The following is a 22,500-nucleotide window of genomic DNA, read 5'->3' on the forward strand; positions in this document are numbered from 1 at the left end:
GCGCTTATGCTGTTTCTTCTTGAAAAATGTGTTCATGATCGTCAGGCCATGGGATGCACAGAACATCAAAAGGTTCTCACCAGCTTTATTGCGTCGACCCATTCCAAAACGTCCAAGAACGCCACTCCAGCCTTGACCGTTTCCAGGAATGTCCTCAACACGCGCGATTTCGTCAGTGACTCCACCATCCAACGACCCAACACGAGCGTTGAAATCTCCGAGGAGTAATAAAACGTCACCAGGTTCGACTGCCGAGATCACCGCTTCCAGGTCGCTGTAGAATTGATATTTTGTAGCTGGAGTTGCTTTGTTTGTTGGGGCATACGCGTTGACTACAGTCAAAAAGAAATCGGAGCGCCGCCGCAATCCAAATCCCTGCCGAACTCTGTCATCCTTCGCTCCGATGAGAATCCGAGCAGATACAATACGAGAACTGACGGCTCTCCACTGTTCGCCGCCCCGCCGCCACAGGTCCGTCAATTTCGCGTTCATGATAATGCCTACGCCTTCGTTCCGTCTCCGCGGCTCGTTTTCCCCAGGCAGCGGCCGACCAGAATGGAGAAAGACACCACCGCCAACAGGCCATATATCGTTCCCGAACCACTGCGTCTCTTGAATGCCGGCTATGTCGATTTTGAATTTGTTTACCTCGTTGGACAATATATCAAGCTTCCTGTCAACAGCATTTCCGCCCGCCGCCGCGCGTCTTCTACAAGTCCTTGCGTCGTCACCCTCCTCCACCAGGAGCGGACATTCCAAGTCGCAGCCGCCAGGACACTCTTTCCTGTCCTCTTCCCTTTCCTCTTCCCACTCGTCACCATTCCGAATTCAAATTTCAAAAAAAACGAAACTCAAAAATTGCTCAGCTCGTCTTGTGCAGTGCGCTCAACAACTTCCAACAGACAACTTGCAAGGTCGTCCGCTGGGCCACCACAGCCATGGCCTGGTCTTCACCACACGGTCCATGGCTGCTTAGGGTAGTGGTAGTAGTGGTAGTAGTGGTAGTAGTGGTAGTAGTGGTAGTAGTGGTAGTAGTGGTAGTAGTGGTAGTAGTGGTAGTAGTGGTAGTAGTGGTAGTAGTGGTAGTAGTGGTAGTAGTGGTAGTAGTGGTAGTAGTGGTAGTAGTGGTAGTAGTGGTAGTAGTGGTAGTAGTGGTAGTAGTGGTAGTAGTGGTAGTAGTGGTAGTAGTGGTAGTAGTGGTAGTAGTGGTAGTAGTGGTAGTAGTGGTAGTAGTGGTAGTAGTGGTAGTAGTGGTAGTAGTGGTAGTAGTGGTAGTAGTGGTAGTAGTGGTAGTAGTGGTAGTAGTGGTAGTAGTGGTAGTAGTGGTAGTAGTGGTAGTAGTGGTAGTAGTGGTAGTAGTGGTAGTAGTGGTAGTAGTGGTAGTAGTGGTAGTAGTGGTAGTAGTGGTAGTAGTGGTAGTAGTGGTAGTAGTGGTAGTAGTGGTAGTAGTGGTAGTAGTGGTAGTAGTGGTAGTAGTGGTAGTAGTGGTAGTAGTGGTAGTAGTGGTAGTAGTGGTAGTAGTGGTAGTAGTGGTAGTAGTGGTAGTAGTGGTAGTAGTGGTAGTAGTGGTAGTAGTGGTAGTAGTGGTAGTAGTGGTAGTAGTGGTAGTAGTGGTAGTAGTGGTAGTAGTGGTAGTAGTGGTAGTAGTGGTAGTAGTGGTAGTAGTGGTAGTAGTGGTAGTAGTGGTAGTAGTGGTAGTAGTGGTAGTAGTGGTAGTAGTGGTAGTAGTGGTAGTAGTGGTAGTAGTGGTAGTAGTGGTAGTAGTGGTAGTAGTGGTAGTAGTGGTAGTAGTGGTAGTAGTGGTAGTAGTGGTAGTAGTGGTAGTAGTGGTAGTAGTGGTAGTAGTGGTAGTAGTGGTAGTAGTGGTAGTAGTGGTAGTAGTGGTAGTAGTGGTAGTAGTGGTAGTAGTGGTAGTAGTGGTAGTAGTGGTAGTAGTAGTGGTAGTAGTGGTAGTAGTGGTAGTAGTGGTAGTAGTGGTAGTAGTGGTAGTAGTGGTAGTAGTGGTAGTAGTGGTAGTAGTGGTAGTAGTGGTAGTAGTGGTAGTAGTGGTAGTAGTGGTAGTAGTGGTAGTAGTGGTAGTAGTGGTAGTAGTGGTAGTAGTGGTAGTAGTGGTAGTAGTGGTAGTAGTGGTAGTAGTGGTAGTAGTGGTAGTAGTGGTAGTAGTGGTAGTAGTGGTAGTAGTGGTAGTAGTGGTAGTAGTGGTAGTAGTGGTAGTAGTGGTAGTAGTGGTAGTAGTGGTAGTAGTGGTAGTAGTGGTAGTAGTGGTAGTAGTGGTAGTAGTGGTAGTAGTGGTAGTAGTGGTAGTAGTGGTAGTAGTGGTAGTAGTGGTAGTAGTGGTAGTAGTGGTAGTAGTGGTAGTAGTGGTAGTAGTGGTAGTAGTGGTAGTAGTGGTAGTAGTGGTAGTAGTGGTAGTAGTGGTAGTAGTGGTAGTAGTGGTAGTGGTAGTAGTGGTAGTAGTGGTAGTAGTGGTAGTAGTGGTAGTAGTGGTAGTAGTGGTAGTAGTGGTAGTAGTGGTAGTAGTGGTAGTAGGTAGTAGTGGTAGTAGTGGTAGTAGTGGTAGTAGTGGTAGTAGTGGTAGTAGTGGTAGTAGTGGTAGTAGTGGTAGTAGTGGTAGTAGTGGTAGTAGTGGTAGTAGTGGTAGTAGTGGTAGTAGTGGTAGTAGTGGTAGTAGTGGTAGTAGTGGTAGTAGTGGTAGTAGTGGTAGTAGTGGTAGTAGTGGTAGTAGTGGTAGTAGTGGTAGTAGTGGTAGTAGTGGTAGTAGTGGTAGTAGTGGTAGTAGTGGTAGTAGTGGTAGTAGTGGTAGTAGTGGTAGTAGTGGTAGTAGTGGTAGTAGTGGTAGTAGTGGTAGTAGTGGTAGTAGTGGTAGTAGTGGTAGTAGTGGTAGTAGTGGTAGTAGTAGTAGTAGTAGTAGTAGTAGTAGTAGTAGTAGTAGTAGTAGTAGTAGTAGTAGTAGTAGTAGTAGTAGTAGTAGTAGTAGTAGTAGTAGTAGTAGTAGTAGTAGTAGTAGTAGTAGTAGTAGTAGTAGTAGTAGTAGTAGTAGTAGTAGTAGTAGTAGTAGTAGTAGTAGTAGTAGTAGTAGTAGTAGTAGTAGTAGTAGTAGTAGTAGTAGTAGTAGTAGTAGTAGTAGTAGTAGTAGTAGTAGTAGTAGTAGTAGTAGTAGTAGTAGTAGTAGTAGTAGTAGTAGTAGTAGTAGTAGTAGTAGTAGTAGTAGTAGTAGTAGTAGTAGTAGTAGTAGTAGTAGTAGTAGTAGTAGTAGTAGTAGTAGTAGTAGTAGTAGTAGTAGTAGTAGTAGTAGTAGTAGTAGTAGTAGTAGTAGTAGTAGTAGTAGTAGTAGTAGTAGTAGTAGTAGTAGTAGTAGTAGTAGTAGTAGTAGTAGTAGTAGTAGTAGTAGTAGTAGTAGTAGTAGTAGTAGTAGTAGTAGTAGTAGTAGTAGTAGTAGTAGTAGTAGTAGTAGTAGTAGTAGTAGTAGTAGTAGTAGTAGTAGTAGTAGTAGTAGTAGTAGTAGTAGTAGTAGTAGTAGTAGTAGTAGTAGTAGTAGTAGTAGTAGTAGTAGTAGTAGTAGTAGTAGTAGTAGTAGTAGTAGTAGTAGTAGTAGTAGTAGTAGTAGTAGTAGTAGTAGTAGTAGTAGTAGTAGTAGTAGTAGTAGTAGTAGTAGTAGTAGTAGTAGTAGTAGTAGTAGTAGTAGTAGTAGTAGTAGTAGTAGTAGTAGTAGTAGTAGTAGTAGTAGTAGTAGTAGTAGTAGTAGTAGTAGTAGTAGTAGTAGTAGTAGTAGTAGTAGTAGTAGTAGTAGTAGTAGTAGTAGTAGTAGTAGTAGTAGTAGTAGTAGTAGTAGTAGTAGTAGTAGTAGTAGTAGTAGTAGTAGTAGTAGTAGTAGTAGTAGTAGTAGTAGTAGTAGTAGTAGTAGTAGTAGTAGTAGTAGTAGTAGTAGTAGTAGTAGTAGTAGTAGTAGTAGTAGTAGTAGTAGTAGTAGTAGTAGTAGTAGTAGTAGTAGTAGTAGTAGTAGTAGTAGTAGTAGTAGTAGTAGTAGTAGTAGTAGTAGTAGTAGTAGTAGTAGTAGTAGTAGTAGTAGTAGTAGTAGTAGTAGTAGTAGTAGTAGTAGTAGTAGTAGTAGTAGTAGTAGTAGTAGTAGTAGTAGTAGTAGTAGTAGTAGTAGTAGTAGTAGTAGTAGTAGTAGTAGTAGTAGTAGTAGTAGTAGTAGTAGTAGTAGTAGTAGTAGTAGTAGTAGTAGTAGTAGTAGTAGTAGTAGTAGTAGTAGTAGTAGTAGTAGTAGTAGTAGTAGTAGTAGTAGTAGTAGTAGTAGTAGTAGTAGTAGTAGTAGTAGTAGTAGTAGTAGTAGTAGTAGTAGTAGTAGTAGTAGTAGTAGTAGTAGTAGTAGTAGTAGTAGTAGTAGTAGTAGTAGTAGTAGTAGTAGTAGTAGTAGTAGTAGTAGTAGTAGTAGTAGTAGTAGTAGTAGTAGTAGTAGTAGTAGTAGTAGTAGTAGTAGTAGTAGTAGTAGTAGTAGTAGTAGTAGTAGTAGTAGTAGTAGTAGTAGTAGTAGTAGTAGTAGTAGTAGTAGTAGTAGTAGTAGTAGTAGTAGTAGTAGTAGTAGTAGTAGTAGTAGTAGTAGTAGTAGTAGTAGTAGTAGTAGTAGTAGTAGTAGTAGTAGTAGTAGTAGTAGTAGTAGTAGTAGTAGTAGTAGTAGTAGTAGTAGTAGTAGTAGTAGTAGTAGTAGTAGTAGTAGTAGTAGTAGTAGTAGTAGTAGTAGTAGTAGTAGTAGTAGTAGTAGTAGTAGTAGTAGTAGTAGTAGTAGTAGTAGTAGTAGTAGTAGTAGTAGTAGTAGTAGTAGTAGTAGTAGTAGTAGTAGTAGTAGTAGTAGTAGTAGTAGTAGTAGTAGTAGTAGTAGTAGTAGTAGTAGTAGTAGTAGTAGTAGTAGTAGTAGTAGTAGTAGTAGTAGTAGTAGTAGTAGTAGTAGTAGTAGTAGTAGTAGTAGTAGTAGTAGTAGTAGTAGTAGTAGTAGTAGTAGTAGTAGTAGTAGTAGTAGTAGTAGTAGTAGTAGTAGTAGTAGTAGTAGTAGTAGTAGTAGTAGTAGTAGTAGTAGTAGTAGTAGTAGTAGTAGTAGTAGTAGTAGTAGTAGTAGTAGTAGTAGTAGTAGTAGTAGTAGTAGTAGTAGTAGTAGTAGTAGTAGTAGTAGTAGTAGTAGTAGTAGTAGTAGTAGTAGTAGTAGTAGTAGTAGTAGTAGTAGTAGTAGTAGTAGTAGTAGTAGTAGTAGTAGTAGTAGTAGTAGTAGTAGTAGTAGTAGTAGTAGTAGTAGTAGTAGTAGTAGTAGTAGTAGTAGTAGTAGTAGTAGTAGTAGTAGTAGTAGTAGTAGTAGTAGTAGTAGTAGTAGTAGTAGTAGTAGTAGTAGTAGTAGTAGTAGTAGTAGTAGTAGTAGTAGTAGTAGTAGTAGTAGTAGTAGTAGTAGTAGTAGTAGTAGTAGTAGTAGTAGTAGTAGTAGTAGTAGTAGTAGTAGTAGTAGTAGTAGTAGTAGTAGTAGTAGTAGTAGTAGTAGTAGTAGTAGTAGTAGTAGTAGTAGTAGTAGTAGTAGTAGTAGTAGTAGTAGTAGTAGTAGTAGTAGTAGTAGTAGTAGTAGTAGTAGTAGTAGTAGTAGTAGTAGTAGTAGTAGTAGTAGTAGTAGTAGTAGTAGTAGTAGTAGTAGTAGTAGTAGTAGTAGTAGTAGTAGTAGTAGTAGTAGTAGTAGTAGTAGTAGTAGTAGTAGTAGTAGTAGTAGTAGTAGTAGTAGTAGTAGTAGTAGTAGTAGTAGTAGTAGTAGTAGTAGTAGTAGTAGTAGTAGTAGTAGTAGTAGTAGTAGTAGTAGTAGTAGTAGTAGTAGTAGTAGTAGTAGTAGTAGTAGTAGTAGTAGTAGTAGTAGTAGTAGTAGTAGTAGTAGTAGTAGTAGTAGTAGTAGTAGTAGTAGTAGTAGTAGTAGTAGTAGTAGTAGTAGTAGTAGTAGTAGTAGTAGTAGTAGTAGTAGTAGTAGTAGTAGTAGTAGTAGTAGTAGTAGTAGTAGTAGTAGTAGTAGTAGTAGTAGTAGTAGTAGTAGTAGTAGTAGTAGTAGTAGTAGTAGTAGTAGTAGTAGTAGTAGTAGTAGTAGTAGTAGTAGTAGTAGTAGTAGTCCGCGGGTGCTTCTTCTGATCCCACTGCAGCTTCCCGGGTGCCTGTGTCTGCGGCGCCGGCTTCTGTGGGTCCCGGTTCGTCTGGACAGCCTCAGGCGGAACCATCCTGTTCACCAGCATCGCTATATCAGCCATCGCATGTTCGTCTGGCCCCTCTGTGTCCGGAAAAGCAAGCGTCGCGTGAGCCGAGTACGGTGGTTGAGGGTGGCAGTAACTCATCTGCAGATGAAGGGTTTTGGAGTCAGACTACTGATGAGACTGTGAGCATGTTCGATTCTGCATACCGTGAAGTCATCTCATGGAGAAGAAACGTGTTTATGGTCCCCTTCGGCTCGGAAGGCAAAGAGTTCGTCAAGGAGATTGCACGCCTCATTGGCTTATTTACGGATGGCTCGGGTGCTCGGGCCTTTGCGTGGTCGGCGGTGGTCGTCGCCTGTCATCTGTTGTTGCAGAAGCCGTTTCGTGGATCTGCGGCTAGCGACCACAAGACGTTTTTGGCCAAGCGGCTTGGGCTGTGGACTGCCGGTGATCTCTCTCCATTGCTACGGGAGTCCCGATGCATTCAGGCTCATCTCTCTGATGCAGCCGTGGGTGATTCGAGTCCACGTGCTTTGGACGATGTTCGCTTAGCGAACATGGTTTTCAATGACCGAGTTGGCAGTGCTGCCCAATACCTGGATGCTGATGGTGCTGGTGGCGTTCTTCCCCTGGATGAAGAGGTGAGTGGGAAGTCAGTTCTAGAGCACCTGCGGGATAAGCACCCTGCTCCCCAGCCGGCTGATCCAGACATCCTACTGGACTGTAGCCCCGACCCCCCGGATCCAGTTATGTTTGAGGCGATAACACCAGCAGCTATGAAGAAGACGATATTGGGAATGAAGGGAGCTGCTGGACCTTCGGCTTTGGATGCGGCTGCCTGGCGTCGGATGGTTGGCATGTTCAAGTCAGCTTCTGACGAGCTCTGTTCGGCCCTCTCTCGCGTGGCCAAATGCCTGTGCACGGAGAGGCTGGACGCTTTGCATCTGCGCCCGTTTCTGGCAGCGCGACTGATACCACTGGATAAGCGACCTGGCGTGCGGCCCATCGCTGTGGGTGAGGTGTTTCGGCGTGCAGTTGGCAAGGCAATCATGGCGGCGATTGAGAAGGATGTGGTGATTGCGACGGCGCCAACCCAGCTGTGCGTCGGGATACCATCGGCATGTGAAGTGGCTGTGGAGGCGCTGTCATCGGTATTTGCCAAGGAGGAGTCAGAGGCAATACTCCTCGTCGACGCCACTAACGCCTTTAATTCAGTGAACCGGGCAGCTGCACTGAATAACATACCACGCGTGTGCCCAGCTGCAGGGCGGGTATTTGTGAACACGTACCAAGCGGATATCCCCCTGTACCTGGATGGTGGCGAGACACTCTACTCAAGAGAGGGCACGTGCCAAGGAGATCCACTGGCCATGGCATTTTATGCTTTGGCTACCGTCCCTCTGGCCAAGCATCTGTCCACAACATGCAGTGGTTCCATGCAGGTGTGGTATGCTGACGACGATGCCGCTGTGGACCGCGTTGTGGCACTCGGTGAGTACTGGAACTGCATCTCGGCTGAGGGCCCGAAGTATGGCTACAAGCCTAATGCTGCCAAGACCGTGCTCCTCGTCAAGAGCCATCTGGTGTCAGACGCTGAGCGGGTATTTGCAGGCACTGGCATCCGGATTTGCTCTGATGGCGTCCGGTATCTCGGTGGAGTCATCGGCAGCACTGAGTTCTGTGATGGGTTTGTGGGAAGCCGTGTGGGTGACTGGTGTGCTTTAACCAAGAGGCTGGCGAGTGTTGCAGAGACCCAGCCCCACGCGGCTTACCACTTATTCATCTCTGCCATTCAGTCTCGGTGGTCATACTTGCAGCGCGTTGCTAATGCTGACGGGGCACTCTACGCACCCCTGGATCGCGTCCTAAATGATCAGCTGCTGCCTGCATTCACGGGCCATTCTGTGCCGGTTGAGGGAGGTTTGCGAGCACTGCTTTCCCTTCCAGCAAAGCTTGGTGGTCTTGCGGTCCGTAGCAATGTGTCACGGGCGGCTGCTGAGCGCACCTTGTGCCGAGACGCCATTGCACCCATGGTGGAGTTGGTAGTCGGTGGCACCTCCACGCATGAGGTGTCGTCTGTGGTAACAGCATGCAGGACATTGGCTGCAGGTGCTCGGGCGGCGCGCCGTGTTCAGCAGCGGAACTTGGCAGAGGAGATCCGATCCGGCCTCCCGCCCACGCAACGGCTACTGGTAGAGGTCGCAGGTGAAGATGGCGTCTCAAGTTGGTTGACGACTCCACCTGCGACTACAATGCCTGGGACCGTTTTCAGCAGGACGGATTTCCGTGATGCTGTGGGCCTACGATATGGCCTTCCCTTGGAAGGTTTGCCAGCATCATGCGTGTGTGGCAAAGACATGACAAGCCACCACGCTATGACATGCCCCTGTGGCGGGTACCCAACGCAACGTCACAACGAGGTTCGGGACCTGCTGGCTAGTGCCATGTCCGAGGTGGCGTATGATGTCGAGTTGGAGCCTGTTCTGCTGCCTCTCGATGGTGAGACGGTCTCAGGTATTAGAGCTGATGCCGCTCGTGCAGACATACGGGCTCGCGGTTTCTGGACGCGACAGCAAAACGCCTTCTTTGATGTTCGGGTTACCCACCCAAGGCCGTCTTTGCTGTCGCGTTCGGGAGTAGCGAGCCAGTTGTCTGACAACGAGAGGCAGAAGAAGCGCCAGTACTCGAGCCGGATCAACAACGTCGACCGCGGTTCGTTCACGCCGTTGGTTTTCGCCACCAATGGGCAGTGTGCGCCGGAGGCGTCAATATTCCTGAAGTCGTTAGCAGCTCAAATCAGTGAGAGGAACCGTGATCTCCCCTACTCACTGATCATGCGCCAGCTTCGTGCCCGGATCAGTGTGTGCCTGATTCGCTGGCAAATAACTTGTCTGCGGGGGTCACGGCACTCGTACCGCCGAAGGCTCATGGGTACTGGTCATGGCGGTTTTGTGGTGGAGTGTAGGGCCCGTGCCCACCTGGCTGTTTAGCATGCCTGACCTAACTGTTTCATGATATTGTCTGTATTTTTGTTGTAGCAATTTTGCTATTATATGTTGGTCATGATTTGATGGTTGACTTGCCCGTTTTCTTTGTGCACCTTATCTGGTTTTCTCTTGTCTGGGTTGTTGGATGAGTTGGGTAAACGGTGCTGCTTTGATTGTGTTTGCGGATGCAAGTTTACTCTTTGTTTTGGTATTCGATAGTTGACTTGATTCTTTTATTATATTTTCTTATTGGATTTTCCGATTTATTTGATTTGATTTTCCTATCTACGATATACTTGATTGGATTTGTCACCATTGCCTTCTTTGCTTCCGTTTTTTGAATTCTTCATTCCGGCACCCAGTTTGTTATCAAATAAAGTCAACGTTCTCAGTAGTAGTAGTAGTAGTAGTAGTAGTAGTAGTAGTAGTAGTAGTAGTAGTAGTAGTAGTAGTAGTAGTAGTAGTAGTAGTAGTAGTAGTAGTAGTAGTAGTAGTAGTAGTAGTAGTAGTAGTAGTAGTAGTAGTAGTAGTAGTAGTAGTAGTAGTAGTAGTAGTAGTAGTAGTAGTAGTAGTAGTAGTAGTAGTAGTAGTAGTAGTAGTAGTAGTAGTAGTAGTAGTAGTAGTAGTAGTAGTAGTAGTAGTAGTAGTAGTAGTAGTAGTAGTAGTAGTAGTAGTAGTAGTAGTAGTAGTAGTAGTAGTAGTAGTAGTAGTAGTAGTAGTAGTAGTAGTAGTAGTAGTAGTAGTAGTAGTAGTAGTAGTAGTAGTAGTAGTAGTAGTAGTAGTAGTAGTAGTAGTAGTAGTAGTAGTAGTAGTAGTAGTAGTAGTAGTAGTAGTAGTAGTAGTAGTAGTAGTAGTAGTAGTAGTAGTAGTAGTAGTAGTAGTAGTAGTAGTAGTAGTAGTAGTAGTAGTAGTAGTAGTAGTAGTAGTAGTAGTAGTAGTAGTAGTAGTAGTAGTAGTAGTAGTAGTAGTAGTAGTAGTAGTAGTAGTAGTAGTAGTAGTAGTAGTAGTAGTAGTAGTAGTAGTAGTAGTAGTAGTAGTAGTAGTAGTAGTAGTAGTAGTAGTAGTAGTAGTAGTAGTAGTAGTAGTAGTAGTAGTAGTAGTAGTAGTAGTAGTAGTAGTAGTAGTAGTAGTAGTAGTAGTAGTAGTAGTAGTAGTAGTAGTAGTAGTAGTAGTAGTAGTAGTAGTAGTAGTAGTAGTAGTAGTAGTAGTAGTAGTAGTAGTAGTAGTAGTAGTAGTAGTAGTAGTAGTAGTAGTAGTAGTAGTAGTAGTAGTAGTAGTAGTAGTAGTAGTAGTAGTAGTAGTAGTAGTAGTAGTAGTAGTAGTAGTAGTAGTAGTAGTAGTAGTAGTAGTAGTAGTAGTAGTAGTAGTAGTAGTAGTAGTAGTAGTAGTAGTAGTAGTAGTAGTAGTAGTAGTAGTAGTAGTAGTAGTAGTAGTAGTAGTAGTAGTAGTAGTAGTAGTAGTAGTAGTAGTAGTAGTAGTAGTAGTAGTAGTAGTAGTAGTAGTAGTAGTAGTAGTAGTAGTAGTAGTAGTAGTAGTAGTAGTAGTAGTAGTAGTAGTAGTAGTAGTAGTAGTAGTAGTAGTAGTAGTAGTAGTAGTAGTAGTAGTAGTAGTAGTAGTAGTAGTAGTAGTAGTAGTAGTAGTAGTAGTAGTAGTAGTAGTAGTAGTAGTAGTAGTAGTAGTAGTAGTAGTAGTAGTAGTAGTAGTAGTAGTAGTAGTAGTAGTAGTAGTAGTAGTAGTAGTAGTAGTAGTAGTAGTAGTAGTAGTAGTAGTAGTAGTAGTAGTAGTAGTAGTAGTAGTAGTAGTAGTAGTAGTAGTAGTAGTAGTAGTAGTAGTAGTAGTAGTAGTAGTAGTAGTAGTAGTAGTAGTAGTAGTAGTAGTAGTAGTAGTAGTAGTAGTAGTAGTAGTAGTAGTAGTAGTAGTAGTAGTAGTAGTAGTAGTAGTAGTAGTAGTAGTAGTAGTAGTAGTAGTAGTAGTAGTAGTAGTAGTAGTAGTAGTAGTAGTAGTAGTAGTAGTAGTAGTAGTAGTAGTAGTAGTAGTAGTAGTAGTAGTAGTAGTAGTAGTAGTAGTAGTAGTAGTAGTAGTAGTAGTAGTAGTAGTAGTAGTAGTAGTAGTAGTAGTAGTAGTAGTAGTAGTAGTAGTAGTAGTAGTAGTAGTAGTAGTAGTAGTAGTAGTAGTAGTAGTAGTAGTAGTAGTAGTAGTAGTAGTAGTAGTAGTAGTAGTAGTAGTAGTAGTAGTAGTAGTAGTAGTAGTAGTAGTAGTAGTAGTAGTAGTAGTAGTAGTAGTAGTAGTAGTAGTAGTAGTAGTAGTAGTAGTAGTAGTAGTAGTAGTAGTAGTAGTAGTAGTAGTAGTAGTAGTAGTAGTAGTAGTAGTAGTAGTAGTAGTAGTAGTAGTAGTAGTAGTAGTAGTAGTAGTAGTAGTAGTAGTAGTAGTAGTAGTAGTAGTAGTAGTAGTAGTAGTAGTAGTAGTAGTAGTAGTAGTAGTAGTAGTAGTAGTAGTAGTAGTAGTAGTAGTAGTAGTAGTAGTAGTAGTAGTAGTAGTAGTAGTAGTAGTAGTAGTAGTAGTAGTAGTAGTAGTAGTAGTAGTAGTAGTAGTAGTAGTAGTAGTAGTAGTAGTAGTAGTAGTAGTAGTAGTAGTAGTAGTAGTAGTAGTAGTAGTAGTAGTAGTAGTAGTAGTAGTAGTAGTAGTAGTAGTAGTAGTAGTAGTAGTAGTAGTAGTAGTAGTAGTAGTAGTAGTAGTAGTAGTAGTAGTAGTAGTAGTAGTAGTAGTAGTAGTAGTAGTAGTAGTAGTAGTAGTAGTAGTAGTAGTAGTAGTAGTAGTAGTAGTAGTAGTAGTAGTAGTAGTAGTAGTAGTAGTAGTAGTAGTAGTAGTAGTAGTAGTAGTAGTAGTAGTAGTAGTAGTAGTAGTAGTAGTAGTAGTAGTAGTAGTAGTAGTAGTAGTAGTAGTAGTAGTAGTAGTAGTAGTAGTAGTAGTAGTAGTAGTAGTAGTAGTAGTAGTAGTAGTAGTAGTAGTAGTAGTAGTAGTAGTAGTAGTAGTAGTAGTAGTAGTAGTAGTAGTAGTAGTAGTAGTAGTAGTAGTAGTAGTAGTAGTAGTAGTAGTAGTAGTAGTAGTAGTAGTAGTAGTAGTAGTAGTAGTAGTAGTAGTAGTAGTAGTAGTAGTAGTAGTAGTAGTAGTAGTAGTAGTAGTAGTAGTAGTAGTAGTAGTAGTAGTAGTAGTAGTAGTAGTAGTAGTAGTAGTAGTAGTAGTAGTAGTAGTAGTAGTAGTAGTAGTAGTAGTAGTAGTAGTAGTAGTAGTAGTAGTAGTAGTAGTAGTAGTAGTAGTAGTAGTAGTAGTAGTAGTAGTAGTAGTAGTAGTAGTAGTAGTAGTAGTAGTAGTAGTAGTAGTAGTAGTAGTAGTAGTAGTAGTAGTAGTAGTAGTAGTAGTAGTAGTAGTAGTAGTAGTAGTAGTAGTAGTAGTAGTAGTAGTAGTAGTAGTAGTAGTAGTAGTAGTAGTAGTAGTAGTAGTAGTAGTAGTAGTAGTAGTAGTAGTAGTAGTAGTAGTAGTAGTAGTAGTAGTAGTAGTAGTAGTAGTAGTAGTAGTAGTAGTAGTAGTAGTAGTAGTAGTAGTAGTAGTAGTAGTAGTAGTAGTAGTAGTAGTAGTAGTAGTAGTAGTAGTAGTAGTAGTAGTAGTAGTAGTAGTAGTAGTAGTAGTAGTAGTAGTAGTAGTAGTAGTAGTAGTAGTAGTAGTAGTAGTAGTAGTAGTAGTAGTAGTAGTAGTAGTAGTAGTAGTAGTAGTAGTAGTAGTAGTAGTAGTAGTAGTAGTAGTAGTAGTAGTAGTAGTAGTAGTAGTAGTAGTAGTAGTAGTAGTAGTAGTAGTAGTAGTAGTAGTAGTAGTAGTAGTAGTAGTAGTAGTAGTAGTAGTAGTAGTAGTAGTAGTAGTAGTAGTAGTAGTAGTAGTAGTAGTAGTAGTAGTAGTAGTAGTAGTAGTAGTAGTAGTAGTAGTAGTAGTAGTAGTAGTAGTAGTAGTAGTAGTAGTAGTAGTAGTAGTAGTAGTAGTAGTAGTAGTAGTAGTAGTAGTAGTAGTAGTAGTAGTAGTAGTAGTAGTAGTAGTAGTAGTAGTAGTAGTAGTAGTAGTAGTAGTAGTAGTAGTAGTAGTAGTAGTAGTAGTAGTAGTAGTAGTAGTAGTAGTAGTAGTAGTAGTAGTAGTAGTAGTAGTAGTAGTAGTAGTAGTAGTAGTAGTAGTAGTAGTAGTAGTAGTAGTAGTAGTAGTAGTAGTAGTAGTAGTAGTAGTAGTAGTAGTAGTAGTAGTAGTAGTAGTAGTAGTAGTAGTAGTAGTAGTAGTAGTAGTAGTAGTAGTAGTAGTAGTAGTAGTAGTAGTAGTAGTAGTAGTAGTAGTAGTAGTAGTAGTAGTAGTAGTAGTAGTAGTAGTAGTAGTAGTAGTAGTAGTAGTAGTAGTAGTAGTAGTAGTAGTAGTAGTAGTAGTAGTAGTAGTAGTAGTAGTAGTAGTAGTAGTAGTAGTAGTAGTAGTAGTAGTAGTAGTAGTAGTAGTAGTAGTAGTAGTAGTAGTAGTAGTAGTAGTAGTAGTAGTAGTAGTAGTAGTAGTAGTAGTAGTAGTAGTAGTAGTAGTAGTAGTAGTAGTAGTAGTAGTAGTAGTAGTAGTAGTAGTAGTAGTAGTAGTAGTAGTAGTAGTAGTAGTAGTAGTAGTAGTAGTAGTAGTAGTAGTAGTAGTAGTAGTAGTAGTAGTAGTAGTAGTAGTAGTAGTAGTAGTAGTAGTAGTAGTAGTAGTAGTAGTAGTAGTAGTAGTAGTAGTAGTAGTAGTAGTAGTAGTAGTAGTAGTAGTAGTAGTAGTAGTAGTAGTAGTAGTAGTAGTAGTAGTAGTAGTAGTAGTAGTAGTAGTAGTAGTAGTAGTAGTAGTAGTAGTAGTAGTAGTAGTAGTAGTAGTAGTAGTAGTAGTAGTAGTAGTAGTAGTAGTAGTAGTAGTAGTAGTAGTAGTAGTAGTAGTAGTAGTAGTAGTAGTAGTAGTAGTAGTAGTAGTAGTAGTAGTAGTAGTAGTAGTAGTAGTAGTAGTAGTAGTAGTAGTAGTAGTAGTAGTAGTAGTAGTAGTAGTAGTAGTAGTAGTAGTAGTAGTAGTAGTAGTAGTAGTAGTAGTAGTAGTAGTAGTAGTAGTAGTAGTAGTAGTAGTAGTAGTAGTAGTAGTAGTAGTAGTAGTAGTAGTAGTAGTAGTAGTAGTAGTAGTAGTAGTAGTAGTAGTAGTAGTAGTAGTAGTAGTAGTAGTAGTAGTAGTAGTAGTAGTAGTAGTAGTAGTAGTAGTAGTAGTAGTAGTAGTAGTAGTAGTAGTAGTAGTAGTAGTAGTAGTAGTAGTAGTAGTAGTAGTAGTAGTAGTAGTAGTAGTAGTAGTAGTAGTAGTAGTAGTAGTAGTAGTAGTAGTAGTAGTAGTAGTAGTAGTAGTAGTAGTAGTAGTAGTAGTAGTAGTAGTAGTAGTAGTAGTAGTAGTAGTAGTAGTAGTAGTAGTAGTAGTAGTAGTAGTAGTAGTAGTAGTAGTAGTAGTAGTAGTAGTAGTAGTAGTAGTAGTAGTAGTAGTAGTAGTAGTAGTAGTAGTAGTAGTAGTAGTAGTAGTAGTAGTAGTAGTAGTAGTAGTAGTAGTAGTAGTAGTAGTAGTAGTAGTAGTAGTAGTAGTAGTAGTAGTAGTAGTAGTAGTAGTAGTAGTAGTAGTAGTAGTAGTAGTAGTAGTAGTAGTAGTAGTAGTAGTAGTAGTAGTAGTAGTAGTAGTAGTAGTAGTAGTAGTAGTAGTAGTAGTAGTAGTAGTAGTAGTAGTAGTAGTAGTAGTAGTAGTAGTAGTAGTAGTAGTAGTAGTAGTAGTAGTAGTAGTAGTAGTAGTAGTAGTAGTAGTAGTAGTAGTAGTAGTAGTAGTAGTAGTAGTAGTAGTAGTAGTAGTAGTAGTAGTAGTAGTAGTAGTAGTAGTAGTAGTAGTAGTAGTAGTAGTAGTAGTAGTAGTAGTAGTAGTAGTAGTAGTAGTAGTAGTAGTAGTAGTAGTAGTAGTAGTAGTAGTAGTAGTAGTAGTAGTAGTAGTAGTAGTAGTAGTAGTAGTAGTAGTAGTAGTAGTAGTAGTAGTAGTAGTAGTAGTAGTAGTAGTAGTAGTAGTAGTAGTAGTAGTAGTAGTAGTAGTAGTAGTAGTAGTAGTAGTAGTAGTAGTAGTAGTAGTAGTAGTAGTAGTAGTAGTAGTAGTAGTAGTAGTAGTAGTAGTAGTAGTAGTAGTAGTAGTAGTAGTAGTAGTAGTAGTAGTAGTAGTAGTAGTAGTAGTAGTAGTAGTAGTAGTAGTAGTAGTAGTAGTAGTAGTAGTAGTAGTAGTAGTAGTAGTAGTAGTAGTAGTAGTAGTAGTAGTAGTAGTAGTAGTAGTAGTAGTAGTAGTAGTAGTAGTAGTAGTAGTAGTAGTAGTAGTAGTAGTAGTAGTAGTAGTAGTAGTAGTAGTAGTAGTAGTAGTAGTAGTAGTAGTAGTAGTAGTAGTAGTAGTAGTAGTAGTAGTAGTAGTAGTAGTAGTAGTAGTAGTAGTAGTAGTAGTAGTAGTAGTAGTAGTAGTAGTAGTAGTAGTAGTAGTAGTAGTAGTAGTAGTAGTAGTAGTAGTAGTAGTAGTAGTAGTAGTAGTAGTAGTAGTAGTAGTAGTAGTAGTAGTAGTAGTAGTAGTAGTAGTAGTAGTAGTAGTAGTAGTAGTAGTAGTAGTAGTAGTAGTAGTAGTAGTAGTAGTAGTAGTAGTAGTAGTAGTAGTAGTAGTAGTAGTAGTAGTAGTAGTAGTAGTAGTAGTAGTGTAGTAGTAGTAGTAGTAGTAGTAGTAGTAGTAGTAGTAGTAGTAGTAGTAGTGTAGTAGTAGTAGTAGTAGTAGTAGTAGTAGTAGTAGTAGTAGTAGTAGTAGTAGTAGTAGTAGTAGTAGTAGTAGTAGTAGTAGTAGTAGTAGTAGTAGTAGTAGTAGTAGTAGTAGTAGTAGTAGTAGTAGTAGTAGTAGTAGTAGTAGTAGTAGTAGTAGTAGTAGTAGTAGTAGTAGTAGTAGTAGTAGTAGTAGTAGTAGTAGTAGTAGTAGTAGTAGTAGTAGTAGTAGTAGTAGTAGTAGTAGTAGTAGTAGTAGTAGTAGTAGTAGTAGTAGTAGTAGTTAGTAGTAGTAGTAGTAGTAGTAGTAGTAGTAGTAGTAGTAGTAGTAGTAGTAGTAGTAGTAGTAGTAGTAGTAGTAGTAGTAGTAGTAGTAGTAGTAGTAGTAGTAGTAGTAGTAGTAGTAGTAGTAGTAGTAGTAGTAGTAGTAGTAGTAGTAGTAGTAGTAGTAGTAGTAGTAGTAGTAGTAGTAGTAGTAGTAGTAGTAGTAGTAGTAGTAGTAGTAGTAGAGTAGTAGTAGTAGTAGTAGTAGTAGTAGTAGTAGTAGTAGTAGTAGTAGTAGTAGTAGTAGTAGTAGTAGTAGTAGTAGTAGTAGTAGTAGTAGTAGTAGTAGTAGTAGTAGTAGTAGTAGTAGTAGTAGTAGTAGTAGTAGTAGTAGTAGTAGTAGTAGTAGTAGTAGTAGTAGTAGTAGTAGTAGTAGTAGTAGTAGTAGTAGTATAGTAGTAGTAGTAGTAGTAGTAGTAGTAGTAGTAGTAGTAGTAGTAGTAGTAGTAGTAGTAGTAGTAGTAGTAGTAGTAGTAGTAGTAGTAGTAGTAGTAGTAGTAGTAGTAGTAGTAGTAGTAGTAGTAGTAGTAGTAGTAGTAGTAGTAGTAGTAGTAGTAGTAGTAGTAGTAGTAGTAGTAGTAGTAGTAGTAGTAGTAGTAGTAGTAGTAGTAGTAGTAGTAGTAGTAGTAGTAGTAGTAGTAGTAGTAGTAGTAGTAGTAGTAGTAGTAGTAGTAGTAGTAGTAGTAGTAGTAGTAGTAGTAGTAGTAGTAGTAGTAGTAGTAGTAGTAGTAGTAGTAGTAGTAGTAGTAGTAGTAGTAGTAGTAGTAGTAGTAGTAGTAGTAGTAGTAGTAGTAGTAGTAGTAGTAGTAGTAGTAGTAGTAGTAGTAGTAGTAGTAGTAGTAGTAGTAGTAGTAGTAGTAGTAGTAGTAGTAGTAGTAGTAGTAGTAGTAGTAGTAGTAGTAGTAGTAGTAGTAGTAGTAGTAGTAGTAGTAGTAGTAGTAGTAGTAGTAGTAGTAGTAGTACGGTAGTAGTAGTAGTAGTAGTAGTAGTAGTAGTAGTAGTAGTAGTAGTAGTAGTAGTAGTAGTAGTAGTAGTAGTAGTAGTAGTAGTAGTAGTAGTAGTAGTAGTAGTAGTAGTAGTAGTAGTAGTAGTAGTAGTAGTAGTAGTAGTAGTAGTAGTAGTAGTAGTAGTAGTAGTAGTAGTAGTAGTAGTAGTAGTAGTAGTAGTAGTAGTAGTAGTAGTAGTAGTAGTAGTAGTAGTAGTAGTAGTAGTAGTAGTAGTAGTAGTAGTAGTAGTAGTAGTAGTAGTAGTAGTAGTAGTAGTAGTAGTAGTAGTAGTAGTAGTAGTAGTAGTAGTAGTAGTAGTAGTAGTAGTAGTAGTAGTAGTAGTAGTAGTAGTAGTAGTAGTAGTAGTAGTAGTAGTAGTAGTAGTAGTAGTAGTAGTAGTAGTAGTAGTAGTAGTAGTAGTAGTAGTAGTAGTAGTAGTAGTAGTAGTAGTAGTAGTAGTAGTAGTAGTAGTAGTAGTAGTAGTAGTAGTAGTAGTAGTAGTAGTAGTAGTAGTAGTAGTAGTAGTAGTAGTAGTAGTAGTAGTAGTAGTAGTAGTAGTAGTAGTAGTAGTAGTAGTAGTAGTAGTAGTAGTAGTAGTAGTAGTAGTAGTAGTAGTAGTAGTAGTAGTAGTAGTAGTAGTAGTAGTAGTAGTAGTAGTAGTAGTAGTAGTAGTAGTAGTAGTAGTAGTAGTAGTAGTAGTAGTAGTAGTAGTAGTAGTAGTAGTAGTAGTAGTAGTAGTAGTAGTAGTAGTAGTAGTAGTAGTAGTAGTAGTAGTAGTAGTAGTAGTAGTAGTAGTAGTAGTAGTAGTAGTAGTAGTAGTAGTAGTAGTAGTAGTAGTAGTAGTAGTAGTAGTAGTAGTAGTAGTAGTAGTAGTAGTAGTAGTAGTAGTAGTAGTAGTAGTAGTAGTAGTAGTAGTAGTAGTAGTAGTAGTAGTAGTAGTAGTAGTAGTAGTAGTAGTAGTAGTAGTAGTAGTAGTAGTAGTAGTAGTAGTAGTAGTAGTAGTAGTAGTAGTAGTAGTAGTAGTAGTAGTAGTAGTAGTAGTAGTAGTAGTAGTAGTAGTAGTAGTAGTAGTAGTAGTAGTAGTAGTAGTAGTAGTAGTAGTAGTAGTAGTAGTAGTAGTAGTAGTAGTAGTAGTAGTAGTAGTAGTAGTAGTAGTAGTAGTAGTAGTAGTAGTAGTAGTAGTAGTAGTAGTAGTAGTAGTAGTAGTAGTAGTAGTAGTAGTAGTAGTAGTAGTAGTAGTAGTAGTAGTAGTAGTAGTAGTAGTAGTAGTAGTAGTAGTAGTAGTAGTAGTAGTAGTAGTAGTAGTAGTAGTAGTAGTAGTAGTAGTAGTAGTAGTAGTAGTAGTAGTAGTAGTAGTAGTAGTAGTAGTAGTAGTAGTAGTAGTAGTAGTAGTAGTAGTAGTAGTAGTAGTAGTAGTAGTAGTAGTAGTAGTAGTAGTAGTAGTAGTAGTAGTAGTAGTAGTAGTAGTAGTAGTAGTAGTAGTAGTAGTAGTAGTAGTAGTAGTAGTAGTAGTAGTAGTAGTAGTAGTAGTAGTAGTAGTAGTAGTAGTAGTAGTAGTAGTAGTAGTAGTAGTAGTAGTAGTAGTAGTAGTAGTAGTAGTAGTAGTAGTAGTAGTAGTAGTAGTAGTAGTAGTAGTAGTAGTAGTAGTAGTAGTAGTAGTAGTAGTAGTAGTAGTAGTAGTAGTAGTAGTAGTAGTAGTAGTAGTAGTAGTAGTAGTAGTAGTAGTAGTAGTAGTAGTAGTAGTAGTAGTAGTAGTAGTAGTAGTAGTAGTAGTAGTAGTAGTAGTAGTAGTAGTAGTAGTAGTAGTAGTAGTAGTAGTAGTAGTAGTAGTAGTAGTAGTAGTAGTAGTAGTAGTAGTAGTAGTAGTAGTAGTAGTAGTAGTAGTAGTAGTAGTAGTAGTAGTAGTAGTAGTAGTAGTAGTAGTAGTAGTAGTAGTAGTAGTAGTAGTAGTAGTAGTAGTAGTAGTAGTAGTAGTAGTAGTAGTAGTAGTAGTAGTAGTAGTAGTAGTAGTAGTAGTAGTAGTAGTAGTAGTAGTAGTAGTAGTAGTAGTAGTAGTAGTAGTAGTAGTAGTAGTAGTAGTAGTAGTAGTAGTAGTAGTAGTAGTAGTAGTAGTAGTAGTAGTAGTAGTAGTAGTAGTAGTAGTAGTAGTAGTAGTAGTAGTAGTAGTAGTAGTAGTAGTAGTAGTAGTAGTAGTAGTAGTAGTAGTAGTAGTAGTAGTAGTAGTAGTAGTAGTAGTAGTAGTAGTAGTAGTAGTAGTAGTAGTAGTAGTAGTAGTAGTAGTAGTAGTAGTAGTAGTAGTAGTAGTAGTAGTAGTAGTAGTAGTAGTAGTAGTAGTAGTAGTAGTAGTAGTAGTAGTAGTAGTAGTAGTAGTAGTAGTAGTAGTAGTAGTAGTAGTAGTAGTAGTAGTAGTAGTAGTAGTAGTAGTAGTAGTAGTAGTAGTAGTAGTAGTAGTAGTAGTAGTAGTAGTAGTAGTAGTAGTAGTAGTAGTAGTAGTAGTAGTAGTAGTAGTAGTAGTAGTAGTAGTAGTAGTAGTAGTAGTAGTAGTAGTAGTAGTAGTAGTAGTAGTAGTAGTAGTAGTAGTAGTAGTAGTAGTAGTAGTAGTAGTAGTAGTAGTAGTAGTAGTAGTAGTAGTAGTAGTAGTAGTAGTAGTAGTAGTAGTAGTAGTAGTAGTAGTAGTAGTAGTAGTAGTAGTAGTAGTAGTAGTAGTAGTAGTAGTAGTAGTAGTAGTAGTAGTAGTAGTAGTAGTAGTAGTAGTAGTAGTAGTAGTAGTAGTAGTAGTAGTAGTAGTAGTAGTAGTAGTAGTAGTAGTAGTAGTAGTAGTAGTAGTAGTAGTAGTAGTAGTAGTAGTAGTAGTAGTAGTAGTAGTAGTAGTAGTAGTAGTAGTAGTAGTAGTAGTAGTAGTAGTAGTAGTAGTAGTAGTAGTAGTAGTAGTAGTAGTAGTAGTAGTAGTAGTAGTAGTAGTAGTAGTAGTAGTAGTAGTAGTAGTAGTAGTAGTAGTAGTAGTAGTAGTAGTAGTAGTAGTAGTAGTAGTAGTAGTAGTAGTAGTAGTAGTAGTAGTAGTAGTAGTAGTAGTAGTAGTAGTAGTAGTAGTAGTAGTAGTAGTAGTAGTAGTAGTAGTAGTAGTAGTAGTAGTAGTAGTAGTAGTAGTAGTAGTAGTAGTAGTAGTAGTAGTAGTAGTAGTAGTAGTAGTAGTAGTAGTAGTAGTAGTAGTAGTAGTAGTAGTAGTAGTAGTAGTAGTAGTAGTAGTAGTAGTAGTAGTAGTAGTAGTAGTAGTAGTAGTAGTAGTAGTAGTAGTAGTAGTAGTAGTAGTAGTAGTAGTAGTAGTAGTAGTAGTAGTAGTAGTAGTAGTAGTAGTAGTAGTAGTAGTAGTAGTAGTAGTAGTAGTAGTAGTAGTAGTAGTAGTAGTAGTAGTAGTAGTAGTAGTAGTAGTAGTAGTAGTAGTAGTAGTAGTAGTAGTAGTAGTAGTAGTAGTAGTAGTAGTAGTAGTAGTAGTAGTAGTAGTAGTAGTAGTAGTAGTAGTAGTAGTAGTAGTAGTAGTAGTAGTAGTAGTAGTAGTAGTAGTAGTAGTAGTAGTAGTAGTAGTAGTAGTAGTAGTAGTAGTAGTAGTAGTAGTAGTAGTAGTAGTAGTAGTAGTAGTAGTAGTAGTAGTAGTAGTAGTAGTAGTAGTAGTAGTAGTAGTAGTAGTAGTAGTAGTAGTAGTAGTAGTAGTAGTAGTAGTAGTAGTAGTAGTAGTAGTAGTAGTAGTAGTAGTAGTAGTAGTAGTAGTAGTAGTAGTAGTAGTAGTAGTAGTAGTAGTAGTAGTAGTAGTAGTAGTAGTAGTAGTAGTAGTAGTAGTAGTAGTAGTAGTAGTAGTAGTAGTAGTAGTAGTAGTAGTAGTAGTAGTAGTAGTAGTAGTAGTAGTAGTAGTAGTAGTAGTAGTAGTAGTAGTAGTAGTAGTAGTAGTAGTAGTAGTAGTAGTAGTAGTAGTAGTAGTAGTAGTAGTAGTAGTAGTAGTAGTAGTAGTAGTAGTAGTAGTAGTAGTAGTAGTAGTAGTAGTAGTAGTAGTAGTAGTAGTAGTAGTAGTAGTAGTAGTAGTAGTAGTAGTAGTAGTAGTAGTAGTAGTAGTAGTAGTAGTAGTAGTAGTAGTAGTAGTAGTAGTAGTAGTAGTAGTAGTAGTAGTAGTAGTAGTAGTAGTAGTAGTAGTAGTAGTAGTAGTAGTAGTAGTAGTAGTAGTAGTAGTAGTAGTAGTAGTAGTAGTAGTAGTAGTAGTAGTAGTAGTAGTAGTAGTAGTAGTAGTAGTAGTAGTAGTAGTAGTAGTAGTAGTAGTAGTAGTAGTAGTAGTAGTAGTAGTAGTAGTAGTAGTAGTAGTAGTAGTAGTAGTAGTAGTAGTAGTAGTAGTAGTAGTAGTAGTAGTAGTAGTAGTAGTAGTAGTAGTAGTAGTAGTAGTAGTAGTAGTAGTAGTAGTAGTAGTAGTAGTAGTAGTAGTAGTAGTAGTAGTAGTAGTAGTAGTAGTAGTAGTAGTAGTAGTAGTAGTAGTAGTAGTAGTAGTAGTAGTAGTAGTAGTAGTAGTAGTAGTAGTAGTAGTAGTAGTAGTAGTAGTAGTAGTAGTAGTAGTAGTAGTAGTAGTAGTAGTAGTAGTAGTAGTAGTAGTAGTAGTAGTAGTAGTAGTAGTAGTAGTAGTAGTAGTAGTAGTAGTAGTAGTAGTAGTAGTAGTAGTAGTAGTAGTAGTAGTAGTAGTAGTAGTAGTAGAATTTATTATTCCCGTAGCTATGCAGAAGACGTTACTTCAGTAACGTCTGGCGCTAGCCAGGGTCCACACAGCTTTAATTTGGTGAATGTTTGTTTGTTTGTGTGTTTGTGTCACGCCTGGCGCTATCCCGTATCTGTCCCGTACCGTACCGTACCATCAAACACAGCTGGCCACATACAGCTGGCCGCAATATTCAAAAAGGGCTTTCAAACGCAAGATCATAACGTGAAGCATCTTGGAAGAATGAGTATGAATGCGAAGTGTCTGGGGGAATGCATGTGGGGCGATAGTGCGGGTTCGAATCCCAGGTAATGCCTGAAAAAAATAGGAGAATTGAAAAATTTATAACATCCCTTTTCTTTTTTTGCCGTCATCAAGGCGGTAGACGGTGTCGTATTACCCTCGACCGTACCTGTCCCGTACCTGTCCCGT

The 22,500-nt window shown here is 38.8% G+C and overlaps 2 protein-coding genes across 2 annotated transcripts in view; both read left to right on the forward strand.

Annotated features, from left to right (window-relative positions):
* Nucleotides 1-9,877: 9,877 nt before the first annotated feature.
* On the forward strand, nucleotides 9,878-14,842 carry LOC135818631 (serine-rich adhesin for platelets-like; the record flags this gene model as incomplete). Its single annotated transcript, XM_065332017.1, has 1 exon — nucleotides 9,878-14,842. A coding segment is annotated over one exon (4,965 nt), but the record flags the coding sequence as incomplete, so codon positions are not given.
* A 6,464-nt stretch (nucleotides 14,843-21,306) lies between these two features.
* The window catches only part of LOC135816508 (uncharacterized protein DDB_G0271670-like), a gene marked incomplete at its 5' end in the record, with an annotated part of 1,463 nt that continues 269 nt past the window's right edge, over nucleotides 21,307-22,500 (forward strand). Inside the window, one exon of the mRNA XM_065329704.1 lies at nucleotides 21,307-22,069. Coding sequence (XP_065185776.1) covers nucleotides 21,307-22,069 — 763 coding nt within the window. The remainder of the gene's footprint in view (nucleotides 22,070-22,500) is intronic.

Source organism: Sycon ciliatum, chromosome 5 (assembly GCF_964019385.1).
Source record: "Sycon ciliatum chromosome 5, ocSycCili1.1, whole genome shotgun sequence".
NCBI classification, from domain to species: domain Eukaryota; kingdom Metazoa; phylum Porifera; class Calcarea; order Leucosolenida; family Sycettidae; genus Sycon; species Sycon ciliatum.